Source organism: Ahaetulla prasina, chromosome 14, assembly GCF_028640845.1.
Source record: "Ahaetulla prasina isolate Xishuangbanna chromosome 14, ASM2864084v1, whole genome shotgun sequence".
In the NCBI taxonomy this organism is placed as follows: Eukaryota; Metazoa; Chordata; class Lepidosauria; order Squamata; family Colubridae; genus Ahaetulla; species Ahaetulla prasina.
In genome coordinates this window covers 13,491,785-13,515,379 of record NC_080552.1, presented here as the reverse complement: position 1 = coordinate 13,515,379, position 23,595 = coordinate 13,491,785, and the positions used below count along the sequence as shown (strand labels likewise).

The window sequence follows — 23,595 nt, the reverse complement described above, 5'->3', positions numbered from 1 at the left end:
GCATTCCTCTGAAAGTCTTCTATCTCTTGTCCCATTTCTGAAGGGTTTTTCTTTTGGTGGTATGATTCACACCTGCGGTTCTTTCCATGAAAGCCGGGGATATTTTAACTTTAAAACCCCAAGATCTGATTCCAGAAAGTTATAATGACATGCCGGTACAATGTTAAAGCATTTGGTGTTACATTCTCCCCACCCCACCCACCCGAATTAGGCTTGTTTGTCTCCAGGATTGATGATGCTCATGTGCATTAAACTCTAACCAGATGCAGAGGAATTTTTAAAGAGAGCCTCTTAACGGTAACATAGTTGGAAGGGACCTCGTAGGTCATCTAGTCCAACCCCCTGCTCACGCAGGAGACCTTTACGAGGGATTCGAGCCGCCCGAATTGCCAACCTTCTGATCGACAAGCTCAGTGTAATCACCTGTGATATTTTGCTGCCTCTGGCAGGTGTTCGTAGCAGCTAAGAAAAAAAAAAATAGCCAAATTTTGTCCAGTTTCTTCGCCTCTGCTCAAAGGACGTTCTGAGAATCCTTGGGTGGGAGAGGGGATCCTAAAGTCATCCATCTCAACCCCCTCCTGGCAGGTATCCCAACTTAAAGCATCTCCAACAGATGCCATTGGTTTGAACACATTGGGAGAAGGGATCGCTTCGGCCAAGGGATCCCTCCAGGGGTAAAATCCAGCAGGTTTTGACAGGTTCTGGAGAACCGGTAGTGGAAATTTTTTGAGCAGTTCGGAGAACCAGCAAATACTACCTCTGGCTGGCCCCAGTGTGGGATGGGAATGGAAATTTTGTAATATCCTTCCCCCAGGAGTGGGGAGGGCATGGGGATTTTGCAGTCTTCTTCCCCTGGAGTGGGGTGGGAATGGAGATTTTGCAATATCCTTCCCCCAGGAGTGGGGAGGGCATGGGGATTTTGCAGTATTCTTCCCCTGGAGTGGGGTGGGAATGGAGATTTTGCAACATTCTTCTCCCAGGAGTGGGGAGGGCATGGGGATTTTGCAGTATTCTTCCCCTGGAGTGGGATGGGAATGGAGATTTTGCAGTATCCTTCCCCTGTCACGCCCACCAAGCCACGCCCACCAAGCCGGTAGTAAAAAAAAAAAATTGGATTTCACCACTGGATCCCTCCCATCAAATTGTTCTGACAGGGATCGGTTTTTTTCCTAGCCTTTTTTCCTTGAATTTTTCTTCCTGTAGCTGAAGATCCTGCTACCATGTTTCAAGACCGTGGAGAATAGGCTATGCAGGTAACCCTGGACTTACAATTAGGATGAAGACTATTGCTTAACATAGTGTAAGCCGCCCTGAGTCTTCGGAGAAGGGCGGGGTATAAATGTAAATAATAATAATAATAATAATAAAAAAGCGGCTGTTCAGAGTGACAATGGTACTGTATAAAATGACTTAGGACCATTTTTCACACTTACAGACTGTTACGGCAGCATTCCTATGATCAAAAATTCAGATACTTGGCAACTAACCCCTATTTATGACAGCATTGCAGTCACTCTGACAAGCCAAGCCAATGGGAAGCCAGATTCACTTAACAGTCCACACCCCGAAATTTATTTAAAAATGTAAATAATAAATAAATAAAAATAAAAACAACTGTGCTACTAACTTAACAACTGCGTCAAGAAAGTTCATACAATGGGGGCATTTAACCTCTCTTCTGCCCCCACTTCAGTGGTGGGTTCAAAATTTTTTAATACCGGTTCTGTGGGCGTGGCTTGGTGGGCATGGCATGGCTTGGTGGGTGTGGCATGGGAAAATACTGTAAAATCTCCATTCCCTCCCCACTCCAGGGGAAGGATACTGCAAAATCCCCATTTCCTCCCGATCAGCTGGGATTTGGGAGGCAGAGAATAGATGGGGGCAGGGGCGGTTAGAATTTTTACTACTGGTTCTGTGGGTGTGGCTTGGTGGGCGTGGCATGGCTTGGTGGGTGTGGCTTGGTGGGCGTTGCACGGGATGGATACTGTAAAATCTCCATTCCCACCACACTCCGGGGGAAGGTTACTGCAAAATCCGCATTTCCTCCCAATCAGCTGGGACTTGGGAGGCAGAGAATAGATGGGGCCGGGCTACTCAGGATTTTTACTACCGATTCTCCGAACCTCTCAAAATTTCCGCTACGGGTTCTTCAGAATTGGTCAGAACCTGCTGAAACCCACCTCTGCCCCACTTCCCCATAACCAAACTTTCTATTTTCAAGGCAAATGTTTCTTTGCCCTGGTTGCCCGATATTCTCTTTATAGGGCTTAGTTACCAATCTCCTAGAAGACCAAAACTCCAGACCTATCCCACATTGTCTCACCCATTGGTCCTTTGAGTCAGATTAGTTCAACACAAAGAGGATTTCATTTCAGGGAAATCTCTTAAGACTTAGAAATTCTGATTTTTTTTTTGGTCTACCGTATTGCCAATCCTTCAAGGTAGACCAAACTAGGAAATCAAAATTATGTAGTTTTACTGTAAAGATATAGTAACAAGGGAGGAGATGGGCAACCTAGAAACATGAAAAATAGATGGATAGAGATATAGTGATAGAGATAGATGATAAAAGATAGATAGATAGATAGATAGATAGATGATAGATGATTGATAAAGAGATAGATATAGATAGAAGATATATAGATGATAGATAGATAGATAGATAGATAGATAGATAGATAGATAGATAGACAAATGATAGATGATAAATGATTGATAAAGAGATAGATATAGATAGATGATATATAGATGATAAAAGAGATAGATGGATAGATAGATAGATAGATAGATAGATAGATAGATAGATAGATAGATAGAAAGAAACAGGTAGACAGACAGACATAGACAGATGATAGATAATTCATAGGTAAAGAGATAGGTAGATATAGATAGAAGATAGATATATAGATGATAGATATATAGATGAAAGAGATAGATAGATAGAGATGATAGACGTTAAATAGATATATATATAGATGATAAAAGAGAGAGATATAGAGAGATATAGATGATAAAAGAAATAGAGATAGATAGATAGATAGATAGATAGATAGATAGATAGATAGATAGATAGATAGATAAGGGGAGAAAGAGGCAGAATTTTGCATTTCCAAATATGCCTTCCCCACTCTCTCTCTTTATTTTTGAGTGAATTAGGAAAGATCTTGACTGAGATAGTATCTCAAATTAGATTACTTTTACTGAGATTACTTTTGTCTGACCCAGTGGTGAAATCTGAACCGCAACTGTCTCGCTTAGCAACTCCACTGTGGTCCTATGTCGAGGAGTACCTGTATATGAAGTGTGGAAGCAAGAATGGAAAGTGACAGATATAGTGAAGACGTGTGCCACTGATAGAGAATCCTGCAACTTCCTGTGAAGTTGCAAAAGAAATGGGAATAAATCAAAATATTAATAACACGATGCAGATGGTTATTCCAAGGTCATCGTATATGTAAAAGGGATGTTTAGCCCTTTGATCTTATGTTCTGGGAGAAAGCAGATCAGACACAGTAGTGGCCAAAATTGTGGAAACCTTTCAGGGAAAAGTGTATTTTTGAGGTTTGATGGCTAATAACACCACTTTGTTTTTTTTTTTGGAGATTCAAGATAATCCTATTCCACTGCTGGAATGGCCTGGGAATAGCCCAGACCTTCACCCAATTGAAAATTTATGGACCTGACTGAAAAAACTAGTTAATCAGAAATGACCCAGCAATAAAACCCAATTAATAGAAGCAATCCTTCAATCTTGGTTTCACATAATAACAGCTACAGAACTAAATGACTTGGTTCACTCCGTGGGAAGACCTTGTAAGGCTGTAATTCATGCTAAAGATTAAGGATTAACTCACGTGGTGATCATTTTTCTGTATCTCGTTTTTTCCTGTGGTGATCATTTTTGTACATCTCGTTTCACTTTTCTTCTTTATACTGTAACTGCTATTCTAATAGCAAATCCTTCCTAAAAGTGATTGCATTACATTCTTGATTAAATTCTCTTTCCGTTGATATATAGTTTTATGGTACTACTCCAAGAAAAAGTGGTGTTATTAGCTAGTTTTAGAAAATACACTTTTCCCAAAAGGTTTCCACAATTTTGGCCGCTACTGTAGCTCTCAGAAGCCCACCTTTACAGTAAGTCATAAATAATTGAATGCTAGAATTTCAGCTCTTTGTAGATCCAAGATTCGGGCAATTAGCCAGAAGACTTAACTAGCAGTCTTCCAATACTTGAGGGGCTGTCATAGAGAAGATGGGGTCCACCTGTTCTCCAAAACACATGAAGGGAGGGCATGAACTACTTAGCAACGAGAGATCTAACCTAGAATTAAGGAGAAATTTCCTGAGCAATTAATCAGTGGAACTACTTACCTCTGGAAGTTGTGGGTGCTTCCATCACTGGAGGTTTTTTAAGAAGAGACCGGACAGCCATTTGTCTGAAATTTCTCCTGCTTGAGTAGGGGGTCATATTGAGGTAGGGGATCATATTGAGGGGTCATATTAGGGGTCATATTGAGTAAGGGATCATGTGACTGGGTGGGCATGTCATTCATGTTGAGGGGCGCCTTGCAGGACTCTACTTGCCCCTCTCCTCTCATCCACTCCTCTCCTCCCTGCCCGGGCCCTTAGCACCCCAACAGGAAGCAGTTGTTGGAGCTAAGCAGCCACCACGAGAAAGAGTTGACAAAACAGCTGCTCAGTTCAAATTGGATCTGGCCGAGAAGGAGGCTCAGCAGAAGCACCTCACTGAGGACTAGGAGCATAGGCTTTCCAAGTAGAGGGAAGACCTGCAGGAGTGCAAGGCCAGGTACTGGCACCTGGAGGCTCAGCGGGCTGAGATGGTCAGCCAGTTCCAGGCCATGAGGCAGTCCCACTGGAATGAGGCCCTCCGGCTCTTTGCCACCTGCAGCACTTCCTTCCAGCCTTCGCCCAAAGCCCCACACCAGGAGGCTGAAGCACACCCCAAGTCGGAATTTCTGCCCCCCTCCGACCCACACAAAAAGTCCCCGAAGGGGGAGACTCTCTGCAGCAACACAAACGTTCATTGCCAGGGGCCGTAGTTTGAGGACCCCTGATTTAATGCAATATTAAAAATGCAAATAATTTTTCTGCAGTCAGTCAAAAAATTTTTTGCGGACCACCAGTTGGTGACCACTGGACTAAAAGACCTCCAAGGTTCCTTCCAGCCCTATTATTCTATGTTCTAACAAGAGTTGATTTCTTTCTGGTTTTGGCTGTGCTGTTAGGGGCATGACAATTTACCTGACAAAACTTGACATTATCTGTTGACCTTGATCTAAATTAGTGCCTTCAAGACATTTTTGACTTCTGGGGATGACTGGCCAAGTTCCTGCAGTTTTCCTGGCAAGATTTTCTGTAAGTAGCTTACCATTAGAGTGCTTGCTTCCTAAGGGCCCTGAATCACCCATCTGGATGTAGTGCCTAAGGTAAGACTAGAACTCAAGATTTTTTAAAACTTGTAATCCGGCACCTTCACCTCTAGATAAGGGCACTTCAAACTGAGCAAGAGGTGTGGACTTCTACTCCCAGAATGAATACACACACACACACACCGGTAAAGGCTGGGGAATTCTGGGAGCTGAAATCCACACCGCTTAAAGTTTTATTTATTTTTATTATTTATTTATTTATTTATTTCGTCAAGCCTGTATTTTATGACAGATCCAAGTGTAAACATAATTATAAATACATGTAAAGGATATGAATAAAAGAAAACATTAGGACAGGGACAGTAGGCATGCTGGTGCGCTTATGCACGGCCCTTATTGTTTTGATGATGATGACGATGATGTTTCAACTGCAGTAGACAGTTCTTTCTTTCCTGTATTTGAAGGTCTGCCACAAAGAAGAGGGGGTCAACTAATTTTCCAAAACACCATCTTTTTCTCCCCTTCCTTCCTTCCTTCCTTCCTTCCTTCCTTCCTCCCTCCCTCCCTCCCTCCCTCTTTCTCGCAATAATTGCAAAAAGTAAGAACCTAGGGAATTCAACTTTCTACAGTACTTGCTCTTGTCCATTCACTTGCAAAATTACTGATAAAATACTGAAAGCAACAATCCAAGATACGGTTGCATCAAGATTCATGTGTTGTTGAGTGGCAAGCACACAATCCCCTGTGAAATATCACAAGAAAAAGAATCTCGATACAATGCTATGTGTATTTTTCCCTCCCGTGTGCATTAATTTTTTTAAAAACAAACCCCTGCACAAACACAATCTCAATTTAATCCTAGGGGCGAAACTCTACCACCAAGGCTGTCCTCTCCCTTCCCGCTAGCATTTTTTTTTTCAACGCACAAATTACAAACTTGACGAAAAGGCAGAGAATCGGGGGACAAATAAATAGAAATAACAGGTGCAGCAGCTTGCAGGAGAATGCGCGTGGACAGTTTCTCAGCTTAAAAGTGTGCGAAACTGTGCTAGACTCTTAATGCATCTAATTGCACTTTAGAACTGAGACAAGGAATTCAGGATTTTCCCAAAGTCAGGATCGAAATACGGATGAGATCCATTGAACAGGTGTTCCAGCAATCAACCTGGCTAACAGTCATCAGTCAGACTTCAAATTCCTGGGATGCAGTTAAAACCCATTTCCTTTTTCCATTAATAGGAATTACAACGATTTGTTTCACCGACAAATCGGAAAGAGATCGGGACAGGCACTTTTCAAGTGAACCACACACTCGCTTTTCACACCGCAAGATTAGCAACAGCAACCATTTGTAAGACTAGGTCAAAGGTTTCTCCGAGGCCCTTTCCAACATTGGCAAATTTACCTTCAAGGATGGGAAAATTTCTCCTATTTTTTAAAAGTATCTATCTCACAATTTGGAAGGTTTTGTTCAGGTCTTTTTTTTTTTTTTAACAACTCATTTGTCGCAGGGCAAATGTGCAAAGCCGCTTGTCGCAGGAGACAATTTTGATAACCCAGAATCTAATATGTAGTCTATAAAGTCATCCCAGGCGGTCCTTGTCCATTTAGTGACCTTTCGAAGTTACAGCGGCACTGAAGAAAGTGACTTACACGACCGGTTTTCACAGTTGTGACCGTTGCAGCATTCCCTGCGGTCACGTGATCAAAGCCAGATTCACTTAACCACCGAGTCACGAACTGAAGAACGGCAGTGATTCACTTAACGACCATGGCCCAGAAAGGTCGCAAAATGGGGCAAAAATTCACATAATCAATGTCTCGCTTAGCGACAAAAATCTTGGGCTCAATTGTGGTCGTAGGTTGAGGACTACCTGTATATATTTTATTGCAGTGTTGGCTACAATGTTTTAGACCCCTACCTACCCAAGACTCCCTGAATCCCTGTGTTTCATCCTGTATTTAGATTTTCGCGATCGTATTTCTCAGCGATCTTTAAAAACACCATGGGGGACTTTCTTCAAAGATAGAGTTTATTGCTAAAAATGTTTTGCTCAGTCACGGCTGATATGTACACCGATGTGTTTTCCAAAGAGTATTCAAGTAAACATTTTCAATATCTCTAGCTTTCCCTCCCCGCCCCTTCTATACACAAACGTTAAAAATAAATAAACTGTACATGAGAAAGTTCTTTTAACATCTCTACATTACTATATGTATCCCCACCTCCCACCCCCCCAAAAAAAATCACTCTTTCATAACAACATATACTTAAAAACAAAACAAAATATCCTTATTCAATACACATTAAAAACAAAACAAAACCCACCAGAACCTTAGACAACTCTGAAAATTTGTCTGAAGATCGGTAACAAATTTGGAAGAGGCAAAACAAACGATCAGGAGTTCAGGGATCAGAAACTAGGGCGTTTTAAAGGCATTATAAAGGATCGGGCATTATAAACCAGCAGTCAGACAAAGCTGACACCAGCCTTATAGGAAAATATCCTCTCTTATATGACAAAGGAAACTGCAGTTTCAAAATGGTTGGAGCTTCAATATGTGGTCCTTGCATTGTTATTTTCTTATTATTAATAACAAGAATTTTAAAAAAAACAAAAAACCCACGCACAACAGCAACAACAAAAAACCACAACAGGATTCCCTCCTCCTTTAAAACTCTCTGTATTTACAGTGGGTGGCCATTCTAAATTTTGTTAGAACCTTATATACGTATAAAAATAGACATCTCCGTGTAGTGCTTAAGCTTACTCTCTCTCTTTCTCTCTCTCTCTCTTTTTTTTACTCGTGGCCTGCACTGCAGTTCCTCTGGGGTTTCTTTTCCCATTTTCCAATAAAATAAAAATAATTAAAAAAAGAGAGAGAAGTGGGAGGGAGGGAAGGAAGGAAGCAGGGGGGAAAAACAACAACAGTGCAAGCGGTACATGGGGTGGGGAGGGGGAAGAAGAGGACAGAGAAACGATGGAGCAAAGTGTCTTGCAAACACCCGATGGCGTCTGCAGGTCTCTTTGTCAACGCAAGACTCTCTCAACGTTTGTGTTGTTTTTTTTTCATTTCAACCCTCCAAGCTTCACTTGGGGGTTTGGAGGATGATTGGCACCTGTCAAGTCCATTCACCCAGGTGGCTTGAGTTCCTAGCCACCTCCTCCCGATGTTTCAGCCTTCCGGATGGATCCCAGGTCCCCCTCGCCTCCTTTCTCCACATCTCAAAGCCATTAGCCTGGCTTTCAGCTAAGGCTCTTCGGACCTAAAGCCCCATATCTCCATCCATCACGCATGCTGCATCTATCCAGGAGCGAGGGGGGCAGGCGGGCGAGGGGGGGAGGGCACGTTCCCCACCTCCATAAGTCCTCCACCTTTTCCCTCCCCTCTCACACCTCCCATAATTAACAGGAGCACTTGCACTCTGAAATCACGGGATACTGAACGGGGATCCACGTGCAATATTTTTGCTTGGACCATCCTTGGCAGTACCATCTCAAGAAGGTCTTGGTGACCGATTTGATCGGTTTGCAGGACATGCCCTCCGGGAAGGAACAAGACCGCTCAGCCATGCAGTTCCCTTCCTTGATGTACCGGGGCCAAAACCGGCTGCCCAGGTCCTTCCAGGTGTACATCACCGGACAGTAGGTGTAAGCCCAAAGCCACTGGAGAAATTTCCGTCGGGCTTTTTTACCTATCTTGACCTTGGTCCTGTAAGGCGTCTCGGCAAGGTCCAGCTTTTTCAGCTCGCCGGGCAAAGCGCCCTGACCTTTGAACTTGTGCAAAGGCTCCAAGCTGGAGAGATTCCCTTGAGCTGGCGCTGCCACCGACATGAAGTTGGGGTCGAAATGGCTCCCCAGTTTCTTACGTAAAGTCCGGTCGTCCAAATCTTGCTCCTTAGGGTCATATTCGGGATCGGGATGCTCGATAATATCCTTGATGGGCAGGTTGTCGCTCGGGGAAGGGCGGAGTCGAAGGTAGGGCTGGAAAGAGCCCGGTTGAAGCAACAACGCCAAAGAAGAGCAGACCAGGAGTGCTTGGGGAGCCTTCATGCTCTCGGGTCCCCCACCCGGGTGGGTGGGGGGGTCACTTGGAGACTGTTTGCCCAGACCAGCCCAAGCAAGTAAGGAGGGCAGCGGGTGGGTAACGGCTGCTGCTGGCGGGCAACTGCTGCTGCTGCTGCGGAATAGCTTCTCTCTCTCTCTCTCTCTCTCTCTCTCTCTCTCTCTCTTCCGATTGTTCCCAAGCCTGGAGGGATGGGGGGGGGGGAGAGAGAGTTATTCTTCCGGAGACCCCCTTGCCAAGTCCAAGCGATGCATAAATAGGTTGAGACAAAATCCAGCAAGGCCCCTGGCTTTAAATAGCTCGCCCAGGGGTTAGGTGACAGATGCTGAGGCCAGGTCTCTCTTACCCTGCTCCTCCTGGCATGGAGAAGAGCAAAAAACAGAAAAGCAAAACAATACGAGGGGTGCCAGAGATAAAGGGGTGTGTGTGCTGGAGAGAGTGGGGACAGCAAGGCAGGAACCAATGGCCTTGCGGGGGGGGGGGGGAGGGAGCAGTGGTCCCCCTTTTCCAGACCTCAAAGGGCAACGGGTTCCTTTTTTGCTCAGGGTCAAAAAAAAAAAAAAAGCCCACCCACCCTTCTTCTTCTGCTACTTCTTCTTCCTCTTCTTCTGTTTCTCTCTCTCTCTCTCTCCCTCCTCCTTTCTTTCTCTCTTCCCAAAAATTCACAGCGGTCCTGAGTCCATCCCCATGGTGACAGCTGGACTTAGACCCACGGCAACATGTCTAGACGGCATGACAGCGTTTGGCGTGAGACAGGGGAGGCCCAAGAATAAAACCTTCTTTTATAGATGGGGGAGCCCTGAAAAAATAAAGGGGGGGGAGTCTTGGCGACAGCGAGGGAGGAGGGGAAGGAGGAGGAGGAAGAGGAGGGGAGTAAGAGAGCTGCAGGTCCCCAGAAACGCGTCCAGTTTTGGGAAGAAGTGTGTGTTTGTATGGCGGGGGGGGGTTGCCTTCCAACTTTTCAGTTGGGGGGCGCCTGGGTTTGTCTCCCCCTTTTCTCCCCCTCCTGTGCAACCCCTTGTTCCTCTTCTTTCAGCTCCTCGAAGAAGAGCGGCTCCCGCCGACACCCCAGGAACGCTGGGCACCCCCCGGCGCAAAGCGGGGCTTCATCGCGCGGAGCTTTCAAGGCCGTGCTGGCTCCGGGGCTTCAGCGCCCCGATTCCTTCGGCGGGGGGCCGCTCAGCATCGCGGGCGCCCGGTTGCAAATCCAGCCGGCGGAGGAGGCGAAGAAAAAAAAAAAAAGATCCCCGGGGCAGAGAAGCGCCTTTGCCGGAGATGCGAGAAAGAGAAGGTCGCGTCTTCGGAGGGAGGGCGAGAGTCAGGAAAGGCGACCCCTCCTCCTCCTCCTCCTCCTCGCGCACACACACACACACGCACACCCTGCCCGGATCGGGCGCAAGGGCTCAGGATCCCGCTCGGCGCCGTCCGAATCCCGCGGCGGGTCTCGCAGGCTGGAGGAGGAGGAGAAGAGGAGCTGGCGGCTGATGCGCTCGGCGGCTCCGCTGCGGCGCCCGCCGGCTGGCTGGCTGGCTGGCTGGCTGGGCTCAGATCGCGGCTGGCCGGCTGGCTGGCGTCTGCTTTCCCCGGGCGCGCTCCCTCGGCGGCGGCGGCGGCGGTTCCTCCCCGCGCCTTTGCTCAGCTCTGCAGCCAGCGCGCCTCTGCCGCGCCGGGCTCGCCGAAGCCCAAGTTAAATATCGCCCCCTCCGCGGCAGCCAAGTGTCAACGGAACGGGCCCTCCCCTCCCCGCCCCTCCCTGCCCTCCAGGGAAGCGATGGGGCCGGCCGGCCGGGGACTGGGTGGGTCCTAGCGCCGCCGCCGCCGCCCCCTCCCCTCCGATCTCATGGAGGTAGGGGCTCTTTCCCTCTTCTTCCCTCCCCCCCCACACCCCATTCCGCCGCCTGCGCTCCCCTGCCAATCTTTGGCCACACACGCATGCACACGAGAGCGTCGGAACCCGCATCTTTTCCAGGATCAGCCTTGGGCTCCGGGGGTGGTTTTTTTTTGGTGGTGGGGGGACAGCGGCTGTTGCGCGAATGCAGAAAGCGAGTTTGGAGAAGATGCAGGTTCCGTGTGTGAAGCCAGGGGAGGATGCGAGTTTGGAGAAGATGCAGGTTTCGTGTGTGTGTGTGTGTGTGTGTGTGTGTGTGTGTGTGTGTGTGAAGCCAGGGGAGGATGCGAGTTCGGAGAAGATGCGGGTTCCGTGTGTATGTGTGTGTGAAAAGCCAGGGGAGGATGCGAGTTGGGGGAAGATGCGGGTTCCATATGTGTGTGTGAAGGCAGGCGAGGATGCGAGTTCTGAGAAGATGCGGGTTCCGTGTGTATATGTGTGGGGTGTGTGTGTGAAAAGCCAGGAGGGGGATGCGAGTTCGGAGAAGATGCGGGTTCCGTGAGTATGTGTGTGTGAAAAGCCAGGGGAGGATGCGAGTTGGGGGAAGATGCGGGTTCCATGTGTGTGTGTGTGAAGGCAGGCGAGGATGCGAGTTCTGAGAAGATGCGGGTTCCGTGTGTGTGTGTGAAGGCAGGGGAGGATGCGAGTTCCGAGAAGATGCGGATTCCCTGTGTAAATGTGTGGGGTGTGTGTGTGAAAAGCCGGGGGGGGGATGCGAGTTCGGGGAAGATGCGGGTTCCGTGTGTATGTGTGTGTGTGTGTGTGTGAGAGAGAGAGAGACAGAGAGAGAGAGAGAGAATGTAAAGCCAGAGGAAGATGCGTGGACGCCCCCAGGTTGTGAGCGGAGGGGTTTTGCAGGGAGGGGAGGGGGCGACGCGCGAGGAGAGCCGCCGGCCCATCCTGGTTTCTTTAAAATGGGCAAATAGAAACCGTGATTTTGAAGTGGGTTGTGTGTGTGTGTGTGTGTGTGTGGGAACGCTCTGGCAGCACGTGTGAATGCGAGGTGAGTTGGGTGGGATGGGGAAGAGTTGCACGACCTCAGGCCGGGGCTGGTGCAGAAGGGAAAAGAAAAGGAAAGAGACGCTGGCGCTGAAGGAAGGGAAGGGGAAGGGGCTAACTCGGGTGTCAAGCAGGGATGTGGGAAGGGGCGATGCGGGACTAGGTCTGGCATGTTTTTTTGCCCTTTGGGTTGGGGTCTTCAGTCTGACTCTCATGGATTTTCTCCCACCAAGCTGGAAAGAATGGCTCCTTGCAAAAAATTCCTCTATTACAACTGCTAGAATACCCCCAAAGATGCGAACACGTGTGAATGTGTGAATTTGTGTGTGTGTGTGCGCGCGCGCCTGTGTGTGTGTGTGTGTGTGTGTGCAGGGGGTGAGATGTGCAGGGGGTGAGGTGAGAAAAATTCACGGCGCTCTGAACATGCTCCGAGACACTATTTTCTCTCTTATTTTGACAGCTTCCAGGTTCGGGCAGCGCCGCTCCGAAAGCCAACACAAGGGCAAAATATGCATCTCATATGTGTCTGCTTCATTTCTCTCCAGACCCCAAAATATTTACGGTACTTATATCTTTGTGTCGTCCCATCCACACACACACACACACATACACACACACACACACACGCCCAGAAGCTTCTGACCAGCTAACAAATCACAAATATTGTAAAAGGAAACCCCTCCATAAAAACCCACTGAAAGCATCCAACTAAACATCTCAGCAGCAGCACCGCAAGAAAACCGACAAGAAGAGCACCCAGTGCCATATGTCTCTGCCAGTGCTCCCCGATATTCAAAGCATAACTTCTTCCTGGACCAAATTGGTGTGTGTATGTGTGTGTGTGTGTATGACAGGTCTTAATTCCCCCCCCTGATAATTTCTGACGCCAAATGATTTGTAACAATATTGTACAAGTGTCAACTCTTCTATTGGACATTTACCTGCTGTAGCAGGGGGCCACACTTAGCCAACTTTGCTCCCTCCCCCCAAAAAAACTATTAATAATATTTTTTTTAAAAGCTGGGTACCTTCAGGATGGGAGACCACCAGTAAATATCAAAACTCACTAGAAGCGAGAGGGGGAAAAAAAATCTTAAAGATCTCAGTGGCAAAAAACCCCCCCCACTTTCTTATAGGATTGTCAAGAAAGCAACACAGCCTTCAGCTCAGCTCAAGCCAAAAACTGCCTTTGCTTTTCAGCCATTTAAATTAGGATTTGAATCCACGTTTGTTAGCACAGAAAAAGGGGCGGGGGAGAAACTGTCAAGAGTTAGTCAGTTCTTGTGTTTCTTCATCTTCCTGTCTCTCTTTAGAGACTTTCTAGAGATTAGTCATTTTTTTTCCCGGAAATACAGGTTGCTAATGCCCGAGAACCCTCTAAACGGTGCAGGAATTCCTACAAGGGTTAAGTGATTGTCTGGATTCAGACAATCAGGAAACCTGACTCAACACGTTGACTACACCTTGATGAAAAGACCATGGTCATGGCAACAGGATTTTTAATTCCAATGAGTGAGGCCATCCAGATCAACCCATCAGAATAGAGCTGGAAGGGACCATTGGAGGTCTTCTAGTCGAACCCCTCAAGCAGGAGACCTTACACCATTTCAGACAAGTGGCCGTCCACTCTCTTCTTAAAAACCTCCACTGATGGAGCGCCCATGATTTCTGGAGGCAAAACTCTTCCACTGGTTAATTGTCCTCCCTGTTAGGAAGTTCCTCCTTAGTTCCAGGTTGCTTCTCTCCTTGATTAAGTTTCCATCCATTGCTTTCTGGTCCTGCGCTCTGGTGCTTTGGAAAATAAATTGACCCCCCCTCTTCTTTGGGGCAGCCCCTCAAATACTGGAACGCCGCTATCATGTCACCCCTAATTCTTCTTTTCTTTAGACAAGCCAAACCCCAAATCCTGCAGCTGTTCTTTGTATGTTTTAGTCTCCAGGCCTTTAATCATCCTTAGTTGCTCTTCTCTGAGCTTTTTGATCCTCTCTTAAATAGGTCGAGGTTGCAACTACAATCTTTTATAAACGGGCAGCTTCGCTTATTATTTATCGTTCTGGTTTTAAGCTTGAGGATCTACCTCAGATCGGTGAGAAGACAAAGTGTTAAATTGGGGGGTGGGGAGAGAGAAAGAGGAAGGCTGCAGAGATAAGAAATCCTGCACAAGTTACCAGTTTACCACTGGGCGCTGCTGTAGGCATTTGCTTGTGAAAGCAGAAGAGAGAAATCCTTCTGCAGGATTGCGAGAAGAATTTGCCCTAGTGCCTACCAAAGAACCTCCCTCCCTCCTTCTCCTTCCTTCCTTCCTTCCTTCCTTCCTTCCTTCCTTCCTTCCTTCCTTCCTTCCTTCCTTCCTTCCTTCCTTCCTTCCTTCTATGCCTTATTCTACTCATGATTGTATGTCTGTAACTGTGTTGCTTGTATCCTTATGATTTACATTGATAGTTTCCTGATTGCTTATTTGTACCCTATGACTATCATTGTTGTACCTTATGATTCTTGATGAACTTATCTTTTCTTTTATGTACACTAAGAGCATATGAACCAAGACAAATTCCTTGTGTGTCCAAGCACACTTGGCTTATTCTATTATTCTATTCTATTCTATTCTATTCTATTCTATTCTATTCTATTCTATTCTATTCTATTCTATTCTATTCTCTGTTCTGTTCTGTTCCCTTTCTTCTGTTCCTTCTGACCCTCCCTATCCTTTCTCTCCTTCCTTCCTTCCTTCCTTCCTTCCTTCCTTCCTTCCTTCCTTCCTTCCTTCCTTCCTTCCTTCCTTCCTTCCTTCCTTCCTTCCTTCCTTCCTTCCTTCCTATCGGGTTTCCTCCCTGAGCAGGGGTTGGACTAGAAGACCTCCAAGATCCCTTCAAACTCTGTTATTCTGTTCTATTCTATTGTACTCTACTGAAGGGAACAAGAAAGAAAAACACAGCCTTTCATATCAGTTGTAAGCAGCTCTGTTAGGCACCACAACACATCCCAAAGCTAATCTGGTTTTTCCGGACTCCAAATTCAACCTGTTTTGTTTAGTGCAGTGTGCAGAAATGCACCCAAATGCACAACCGATAAACATTCACCCCAAACTCTGCAGTAGTAATATTGTTTGGTTCATCTAACATTCTGTGCCTGGCCAATTATGGTTTAATTGATTCGTCTGCCTCAGAAAGCACGTTAAATCACAAACAAGGCAACTGTGTATTTCACAAAGTCTAATAAATAAAATAAAATCTTTATCTCAGACTAGCCTGTTATTAAAACACAGCTGCCTGCAATTACTGCAGGTTCTAGTCCCACCAGGCCCAAGGTTGACTCAGCCTTCCATCCTTTATAAGGTAGGTAAAATGAGGACCCAGATTGTTGGGGGGGCAATAAGTTGACTTTGTAAATATACAAATAGAATGAGACTATTGCCTTATACACTGTAAGCCGCCCTGAGTCTTCGGAGAAGGGCGGGATATAAATGTAAACAAAACAAAAATAAATAAATAAATAAATAAAATAAAATCTTTATCTCAGACTAGCCTGTTGCCCATAAGACAGTGAACCATAGTTCAAGGTCTATATGAAACCCGTTTTATCACCAAGCCATCTATTTTGCCAAATTCCACCCAAAATAGAATAGAATAGAATAGAATAGAATAGAATAGAATAGAATAGAATAGAATAGAATAGAATAGAATAGAATAGAATAGAATAGAATAGAATTTATTGGCCAAGTGTGATTGGACACACAAGGAATTTGTTTTGGTGCATATGATCTCAGTGTACATAAAAGAAAAGAAAATGAAAAAAAAATACCTCAAAGGTAGAACATATACAACAAAAATGATGGTCATAGGTTGCAATGTAACCCTTAATGATAGCAACAAAAAGTTACAGTCATACAGTCATAAGTGGAAAGAGATTGGTGATGAAAACGATGAGAAGATTAATAGTAGTGCAGATTCAGTAAATAGTCTGACAGTGTTGATGGAATTATTTGTTTAGCAGAGTGATGGCCTTCGGGAAAAAACTGTTCTTGTGTCTAGTTGTTCTGGTGTGCAATGCTCTGTAGCATCGTTTTGAGGGTAGCAGTTGAAATGAATTGTGTTTTATGAAACCATAAACCCCCAATTTCATAAACAGACAGGACACCATGGAGGAAGTTTCAGAGAGGTTTAGACTCTAGGTTTTAACATCTAAACATACATCTCTAGAAATCTTTTATTAGATTAGATTAGAATTATTTATCGGCCACAAGGAATTTGTCTTTGGGGCATATGCTCTCAGTGTACATAAAAAGACAAGATGCACTCATCAAGAATCGTAAGGTACCATACAACACTTAATGATAATCATAGGGTACAAATAAGTAATCAAATCATACATGAGAAATTTTATTTCCCATGGACACTCCTGTAGAAATTATGAAAAGAAGGACTAGGGGTGACATGATAACAGTGTTCCGATATCTCAGGGGCTGCCCCAAAGAAGAGGGAGTCAAGCTATTCTCCAAAGCACCTGAGGGCAGGACAAGAAGCAATGGATGGAAACTAATCATGGAGAGAAGCAACCTGGAAGTAAGGAGGAATTTCCTGACAGTGAGAACAATGAATCAGTGGAACAACTTGCCTGCAGAAGCTGTGAATGCTGCAATGCTGGAAATTTTTAAGAAAATGTTGGATAACCATTTGTCTGAAATGGTGTAGGGTTTCCTGCCTGGGCAGGGTTGTTGGACTAGAAGACCTCCAAGGTCCCTCCCAACTCTGTTATTCTATTCTATCATTAGGATAAGGTATAGAGAACACACATTAGACTAGGTTTGAAATATTTCTGTGAGTGGCCAATACAGTTTTGAATAGAATTAAAGGCTATTTATGTCTATGGAGATTCTCAGTCATCCAGGTCATGGTTATCCCAAAGGTGTTCCCCCTCCCCCAACTTTTCTTGGATGAGAAGCAAAGGAAAACCAGAAAGTCCAGTTGCCTCTTAAAAAGCACCTTTGGGATAAAAGCTACTTACTTTTGAATTTCCAAATTTTTTTGTCTGCAGGCTATTATCCACCTTCTGAAATCACCTTCGGACGTGCACATTTGAATCGTTGAAAGTTGGATAACTATTTGTCTGAAGTGGTGTGGGGCTTCCTGCCTAAGCAGGGGGTCAGACTAGAAGACCTCCAAGGTCCCTTCCAACTCCTCTTGTCATTCTATTTCTATTTGTCCCCACTGAATCTCTTCAATCTCTTGGAGCTGAGCCAAGGGATGCCTGATGAACAGACTTCTTTTCCAGGTGGCCAGTTATCAAAACCGTTTCCCACACAGTCTGGCCTGGCAACGATGCTTGGCACCTTTTCTGCAGGGGATGCTGGAAACCACTGGATTTGTTATTATTATTATTATTATTATTATTTTAAAAAAGACTGTTTCAGGTCGAGTCAGTTTTAATGCAGCCAATGTTTTGATTGTTGACAATGGAGGAGAAGAACATCTAGAAAGCTCTTAGTCATCATTTGATGTCCTGCTCAGTAAGAATGCCAGGTCTTAGGGAAAAAAAAACCTTACGATATGCTGGTTGCTTATTCCTGCCTCTTGGATGGCGCATGGAATCTACAAGACGTTCTTCTACAAGACATCAAAGAGAACATTTGTTTAATGAAAAGAAGGACCAGGGGAGACATGATAGCAGTCTTCCAATATCTCAGGGGTTGCCACAAAGAAGAGGGAGTCAAACTATTCTCCGAAGCCCCTGAGGGTAGGACAAGAAGCAACGGGTGGAAACTAATCAAGGAGAGAAGCAACTTAGAATTAAGGAGGAATTTCCTGACAGTGAGAACAATTAGTCAGTGGAACAACTTGCCTCCAGAAGTTGCAAATGCTCCAACACTGGAAGTTTTTAAGAAGATGTTGGGTAACCATTTGTCTGAAGTGAAGGGTTTCCTGCCTAAGCAGGGGGTTGGACTAGAAGACCTCCAAGGTCCCTTCCAACTCTGTTATTCTATTCTATTCTATTCTATTCTATTCTATTCTATTCTATTCTATTCTATTCTATTCTATTCTATTCTATTCCCATTCCCATTCCCATTCCCATTCCATTCTATTCTTAATTCCATTCTATTCTATCCCTTTTTATTCGTTTTTATTTGTTTCCTAGTACGATTTGATAGCTTATTAGTAACCTTGACTATCACTAAGTGTTGTATCTTTTTATTGTTGAAGAATGTATTTTATTCTCCTTATGTACACTGAAGCTTATGCACCAAAGACAAATTCCTTGTGTGTCCAAGCAAACTTGGCAAATAAAGAAATCCTATTCTATTCTATTCTATTCTATTCTATTCTATTCTATTCTATTCTATTCTATTCTATTCTATTGCTTTGAGGAAGTGGAAAGTTTCCACAGAGCACCATGGATTGTAGAAAATACCAAAATGATCAAAAGTTACTCCAGAAGTGGGGAGGGGAGAAGAGGGGATGATGATTCTCTTTGATTAATTTTGGAATTTGTCTGTTGGGAAAAGTATAAACAAACAAAGGAAGGAAGGAAGGGAATAAGAAAGTAATTTGGCACAGGGGCTGCAAAACCAAACAGAAATTTTCATGTGGATGTGTCATACACCGATTATACCCTTTTAATGATAAACTTCATGTTTTGAAGGCAAATATTGTAGTACCCGAGTTTGTCATATCCGGCTGAAGCCATTATTGATTTTTTTTTTAAATCCTCACTTATTCGGGGAGTAATTTTCATCCTCCAGTTCCAAGAAAAGAAATGAACTGAGCCATCTTCTCAAGAGTAAAAATCGTCTTTTTTTTTTCCATTTTGCCTCCAATAAATCTGTGGAGAAGTTGTTTTCTCTTAAGGAGCCTTGCATGTGGTCGTGGTGGGAAAGCTCCTTCAGGATTTGTATGATGGAAAAAAATATTTTGTTAATGGATGGGCCTGTATCATTAGCATTTAATACAGGATAGGGTAGGATAGGGTAGAGTGGAAAGAATGGAATGGAATGGAATGGAATAGAATAGAATAGAATAGAATAGAATAGAATAGAATAGAATAGAATAGAATAGAATAGAATAGAATAGAACGAGTGAATGGAATGGAATGGAATGGAATGGAATGGAATGGAATGGAATAGAATAGAATAGAATAGAATAGAATAGAATAAGAGTGAATGGAATGGAATGGAATGGAATAGAATAGAATAGAATAGAATAGAATAGAATAGAATAGAATGAGTGAATGGAATGGAATGGAATGGAATAGAATAGAATAAGAGTGAATGGCATGGCATGACATGGAATAAGAGTGAATGGAATGGGATGGGATGGAATAGAATAGAATAGAATAGAATAAATAGAATAGAATAGAATAGAATAGAATAGAATAGAATAGAATAGAATAGAATACAATACAATACAATACAATACAATACAGTACAATACAGTACAATACAATACAATAAGAGGGAATGGAATGGAGTAGAGTAGACTAGACTAGACTAGACTAGAATCTGGAAGGGACCTTGGAGATCTTCTAGACAAGCCCCCTGCTCAAGCAGGAGACCTTACACCATTTCAGACAAGTGGCCGTCCATACTCTTCTTAAAAGCATCCAGTGATGGAGCGCCCATGATTTCTGCAGGCAAAGCTGTTCCATTGGTTAATTGTCCTCACTGTTAGGAAGTTTCTCCTTAATTCCAGGTTGCCTGCCTCCTTGATTAGTTTCCATCTATTGTTTCTTGTCCTGCCTTCTGGTGCTTTAGATAATAAAATTTTCCTCATTTTATCCACCTTGGAAGGATGGATGGTTGAGTCAACGGCAATAGCACTTAGACTTATATACCGCTTTACAGTGCTTTCCAGTCTTCTCTAAGCGGTTTACAGAGTCAGCATATTGCCCCCAACTATCTGGGTCCTCATTTTACTGGCCTCGGAAGGGTGGAAGGCTGAGTCAACCTTGGTCAGGAAATTTCTCCTTAGTTCTAGGTTGCTTCTCTTCTGAATTAGTTTCCACCCATTGCTTCTTGTCCTGCCTTCCGGTGCTTTGGAGAATAGCTTGACTCCCTCTTCTTTGGGGCAGCCCCTGAGATATTGAAAGACTGCTATCACATCACCCCTGATGCTTCCTTTCATTAGACTAGACATACCCAAATCCTGCAAACCGTTCTTCGTATGTTTTAGCCTCCAGTCCCTTAATCATCTTTGTTGTTCTTTTCTACACTCTTTCTATCTTTCTAAAAGCACACCCAGACGTCTTTAAAAATACTCCCAGACATACATCCCACTTGTCCTTCTCTCCTTCTTCCTTACTGTGTGCAGTTTTTTCCTAGGATGTCAATTCATGGAATCCCCGTTTTCTGGATGACTTCATCGTTCCAGGGGTAGCAACTAAACAAACAGAAAGCAGCAAACTGCCCCCAAGGTTTGGAGGTCGTTGACCAAGAAGGAGCTACGGCAAACTTGTTCTGCCCTTAGAGAAATGGAAATAAACAACACGGCTGAAAGTTCTTAGTGATCAGCAGCTAGACTTATTGCAGTAATGCTAGGGATCTGGTTTGCTTACTCAAGACTGATCCTTGATTTTCCCCACCCACCCACCATCTGTGACACTGGATTAGATGCAGAGGTTTCTTTCCATGGATTCCCTGAGGATGGGCACAGCAGACAGAAAAACGGGAAGGATGGATAATCCTAAAACATACGAAGAACGGTTGCAGGAACTGGGCCTGGCTAGTCTAGTGAAGAGGAGGACCAGGGGAGACATGATAGCAGTCTTCCAATATTTGAGGGGCTGCCACAGAGAGGAGGATGGGTGGGTGTCAAACTGTTTTTAAAGGCACCTGAAGGTCAGACAAGGAAGAATGGATGGAAACTGAGCAAGGAGAGATTTAACCTGGAAACGAGCAGAGATTTTCTGATGGTGAGAACAATCAACTGATGGAACAGAAGTTGCCTTCAGAAGCTGTGGGAGTTTATCCCTGGAGGCTTTCAAGAAGAGACTGGACTGCCATCTGTCAGAAATGGTGTAGGGTCTCCTGCTTGGGTGGAGGGTTGGACTAGATGACCCAGAAGGTCCCTTCCAACTCTTTTAAACATAGTATCGGTAGTCCTTGACTTACAGTCGTTCTTTTAGTGACCATTCAAATCTACAAGGGCACTGGAAAAAAGTTGACTTTTGACCGTTTTTCACACTTACGACCACTGCAGCATCCCCATGGTCACGTGATCAAAATTCAGACTCTTGGCAACTGGCTCCTATTTATGATGGTCGCAGTGTCCCCCGGGAGTCACATGGTCTCCTTTTGCGGCCTTCTGACGAACAAAGTCCATGGGGAAGCCGGATTCGGTTAACAACCGTGTTACTAATTTAACAACTGTGGCGATTCATTTAACAACGGTGGAAAGAAAGGTCATAAAACGGGGCAAATCAACACTTAAGAACCGTCCTGGTTAGCAAAGGAAATTTTGGGCTCAATTGTGGTCGTAAGTCAAGGATTACATGTACAAATTCTAATCCAGAGAGTCCTTGACTTACAAGTATTTGTTTAGTGACCATTCAGAGTTACAACAGGACTGAAAAAAGTGACCTGGTACACCGGGTCCTCGTACTTATGATCATTGCATTTCCATAGCGGTCACGTGATCAACTTTCAGTTGCCGGGGCAACCGGCTTATATTTACGATGATGTTAACCACACAGAAAATGGCAGCCCTCCCAATTTCCAGGAAATTGTCATCATTTCATGGAAGAGTGCTGCTAATTCTTATTTCCTAATCAGAAGATCTGAGAAGGAAACTACTCAAAAAAAAAAAATCATCATAATTCCAAAAAGCTGCTTGGCCTTAGAACTCACGGGTGAGATCAAGAAGGGGGAAAAAAAGGACCACTCAAACCAATCTCTCCCATTGCAATTTTTGGTGGCCTGCCAGAACGACGTTTTTTGAGATTATTCCTGCTTTCCATGAGGAGGTGAGACAGCTGATTTCCATTGCCGAGATGGAGAAAATGCATCAGGAGAAGGAAGGGAGATATATATATATCTTCCACCAATGCCTAAGAGTCTTCACAGCAACACTTTGCTTGCTTCCAGCGCAAACCGTCTGGCATGCGCTGAAGTTGATGAGTTCATATTGCAGAGTGAAGGCTTCTCACACAGCTTCCTAGAAAAAAAAACCCCGAAGCTCACACCACAAAGCAGGTGCAACCAATCCTGGGGGTGGGGTGGGGGGGAAGGAAATGGTGGTGATGTCAACAGAGGAACCATCCCCTCTTAACGCAATAAATTAAAATGAGGCTGAGACCATCTCTCTCACCTTCCCACCCCCACACACAAAAAAAAGGAAAAAGAAAGAAAAAGAAAAAAAACCTGCTCTCCTCAGATTCTGGAGCTCCCAAAATTGAAGTCTGCAGTACGACATCCTTTTAGGAACCGTTGCTTAAAAGCACGGGGTCTGTTCGGTATTTTTTTAAATCGCGTTCTGCGCAGGGGTGAAATGTAAAATATGTTACTACCGGTTCTGTGGGCGTGGCTTGGCGGGTGGTGGTGGTAATGTGACTGGGTGGGCGTGGCCAACTTTTTTTTTTTTTGGTTACTTTTAAAAGCATTTTTTTTTCTACAACCTCTTCGGCCCTAGAGGTTGTAAAAAAAATGCTTTTAAAAGCCTGTGATGATCAGGCAACTCAGCTGGGAACTCTGGGAGTTGAAGTCCACGAGTCTTAAAGGGGCCAAGGTTGGAGACCCCTGCTCTAGAAAGAATGCAGAGAAGAGCAGTAAAGATGATTAGGAGACTGGAGGCTAAAACATACGAAGAACAGTTGCGGGAACCTCTTTGGCCAAAGAGGTTGTTTAAAAAAATGCTTTTAAAAGGTTCTGGATCAGTCAACTCAGCTGGGATCGTCAGAACCCTTTTAAAAAGCATTTTTCCCCTCTGGCGATCCCAGCACTGACTGAGTTTCCTACTACCTACTTGGGCCTGGGTCACAACATGAGCAAGACCAGACCCTGGATCTCAGTCTTTCTATTCTCCCATCTGCGAAATGGGAATCATTGCCAAGTTTGTCAGTTGCAGGTGGAAAAGTTCAGGAGCCCTTCTCCAAATGGGAAGGAGGAGCTGGTCTGTTATGGAGACAGGTGCCCTTAAATGCCCCGCCAAGACAGACGGCTCTATCACCGTCTCCTCCTGCCAAAAGGGGGAAATTGAAGAAATAAACCTGTCATCCCATGGTTATATCTGCCTTGTACTCTGAGTCAAGATGCTGCCGCAA

General features: G+C 44.7%; 1 protein-coding gene across 1 annotated transcript; it reads right to left on the bottom strand.

Moving 5' to 3' along the window:
• Positions 1-7,640: 7,640 nt before the first annotated feature.
• Positions 7,641-10,349, bottom strand: LOC131185110 (noggin-2-like). The gene has a single exon (XM_058157245.1). The coding sequence runs from the start codon at positions 9,446-9,448 to the stop codon at positions 8,801-8,803; it is 648 nt and encodes a 215-aa protein (XP_058013228.1). The 5' UTR covers positions 9,449-10,349; the 3' UTR covers positions 7,641-8,800.
• Positions 10,350-23,595: the final 13,246 nt, after the last annotated feature.

What these genes read in the sequence shown, in the direction of transcription:
- LOC131185110 (XM_058157245.1), bottom strand. Translation starts at nt 9,448, where the DNA reads ATGAAGGCTCCCCAAGCACTCCTGGTCTGCTCTTCTTTGGCGTTGTTG.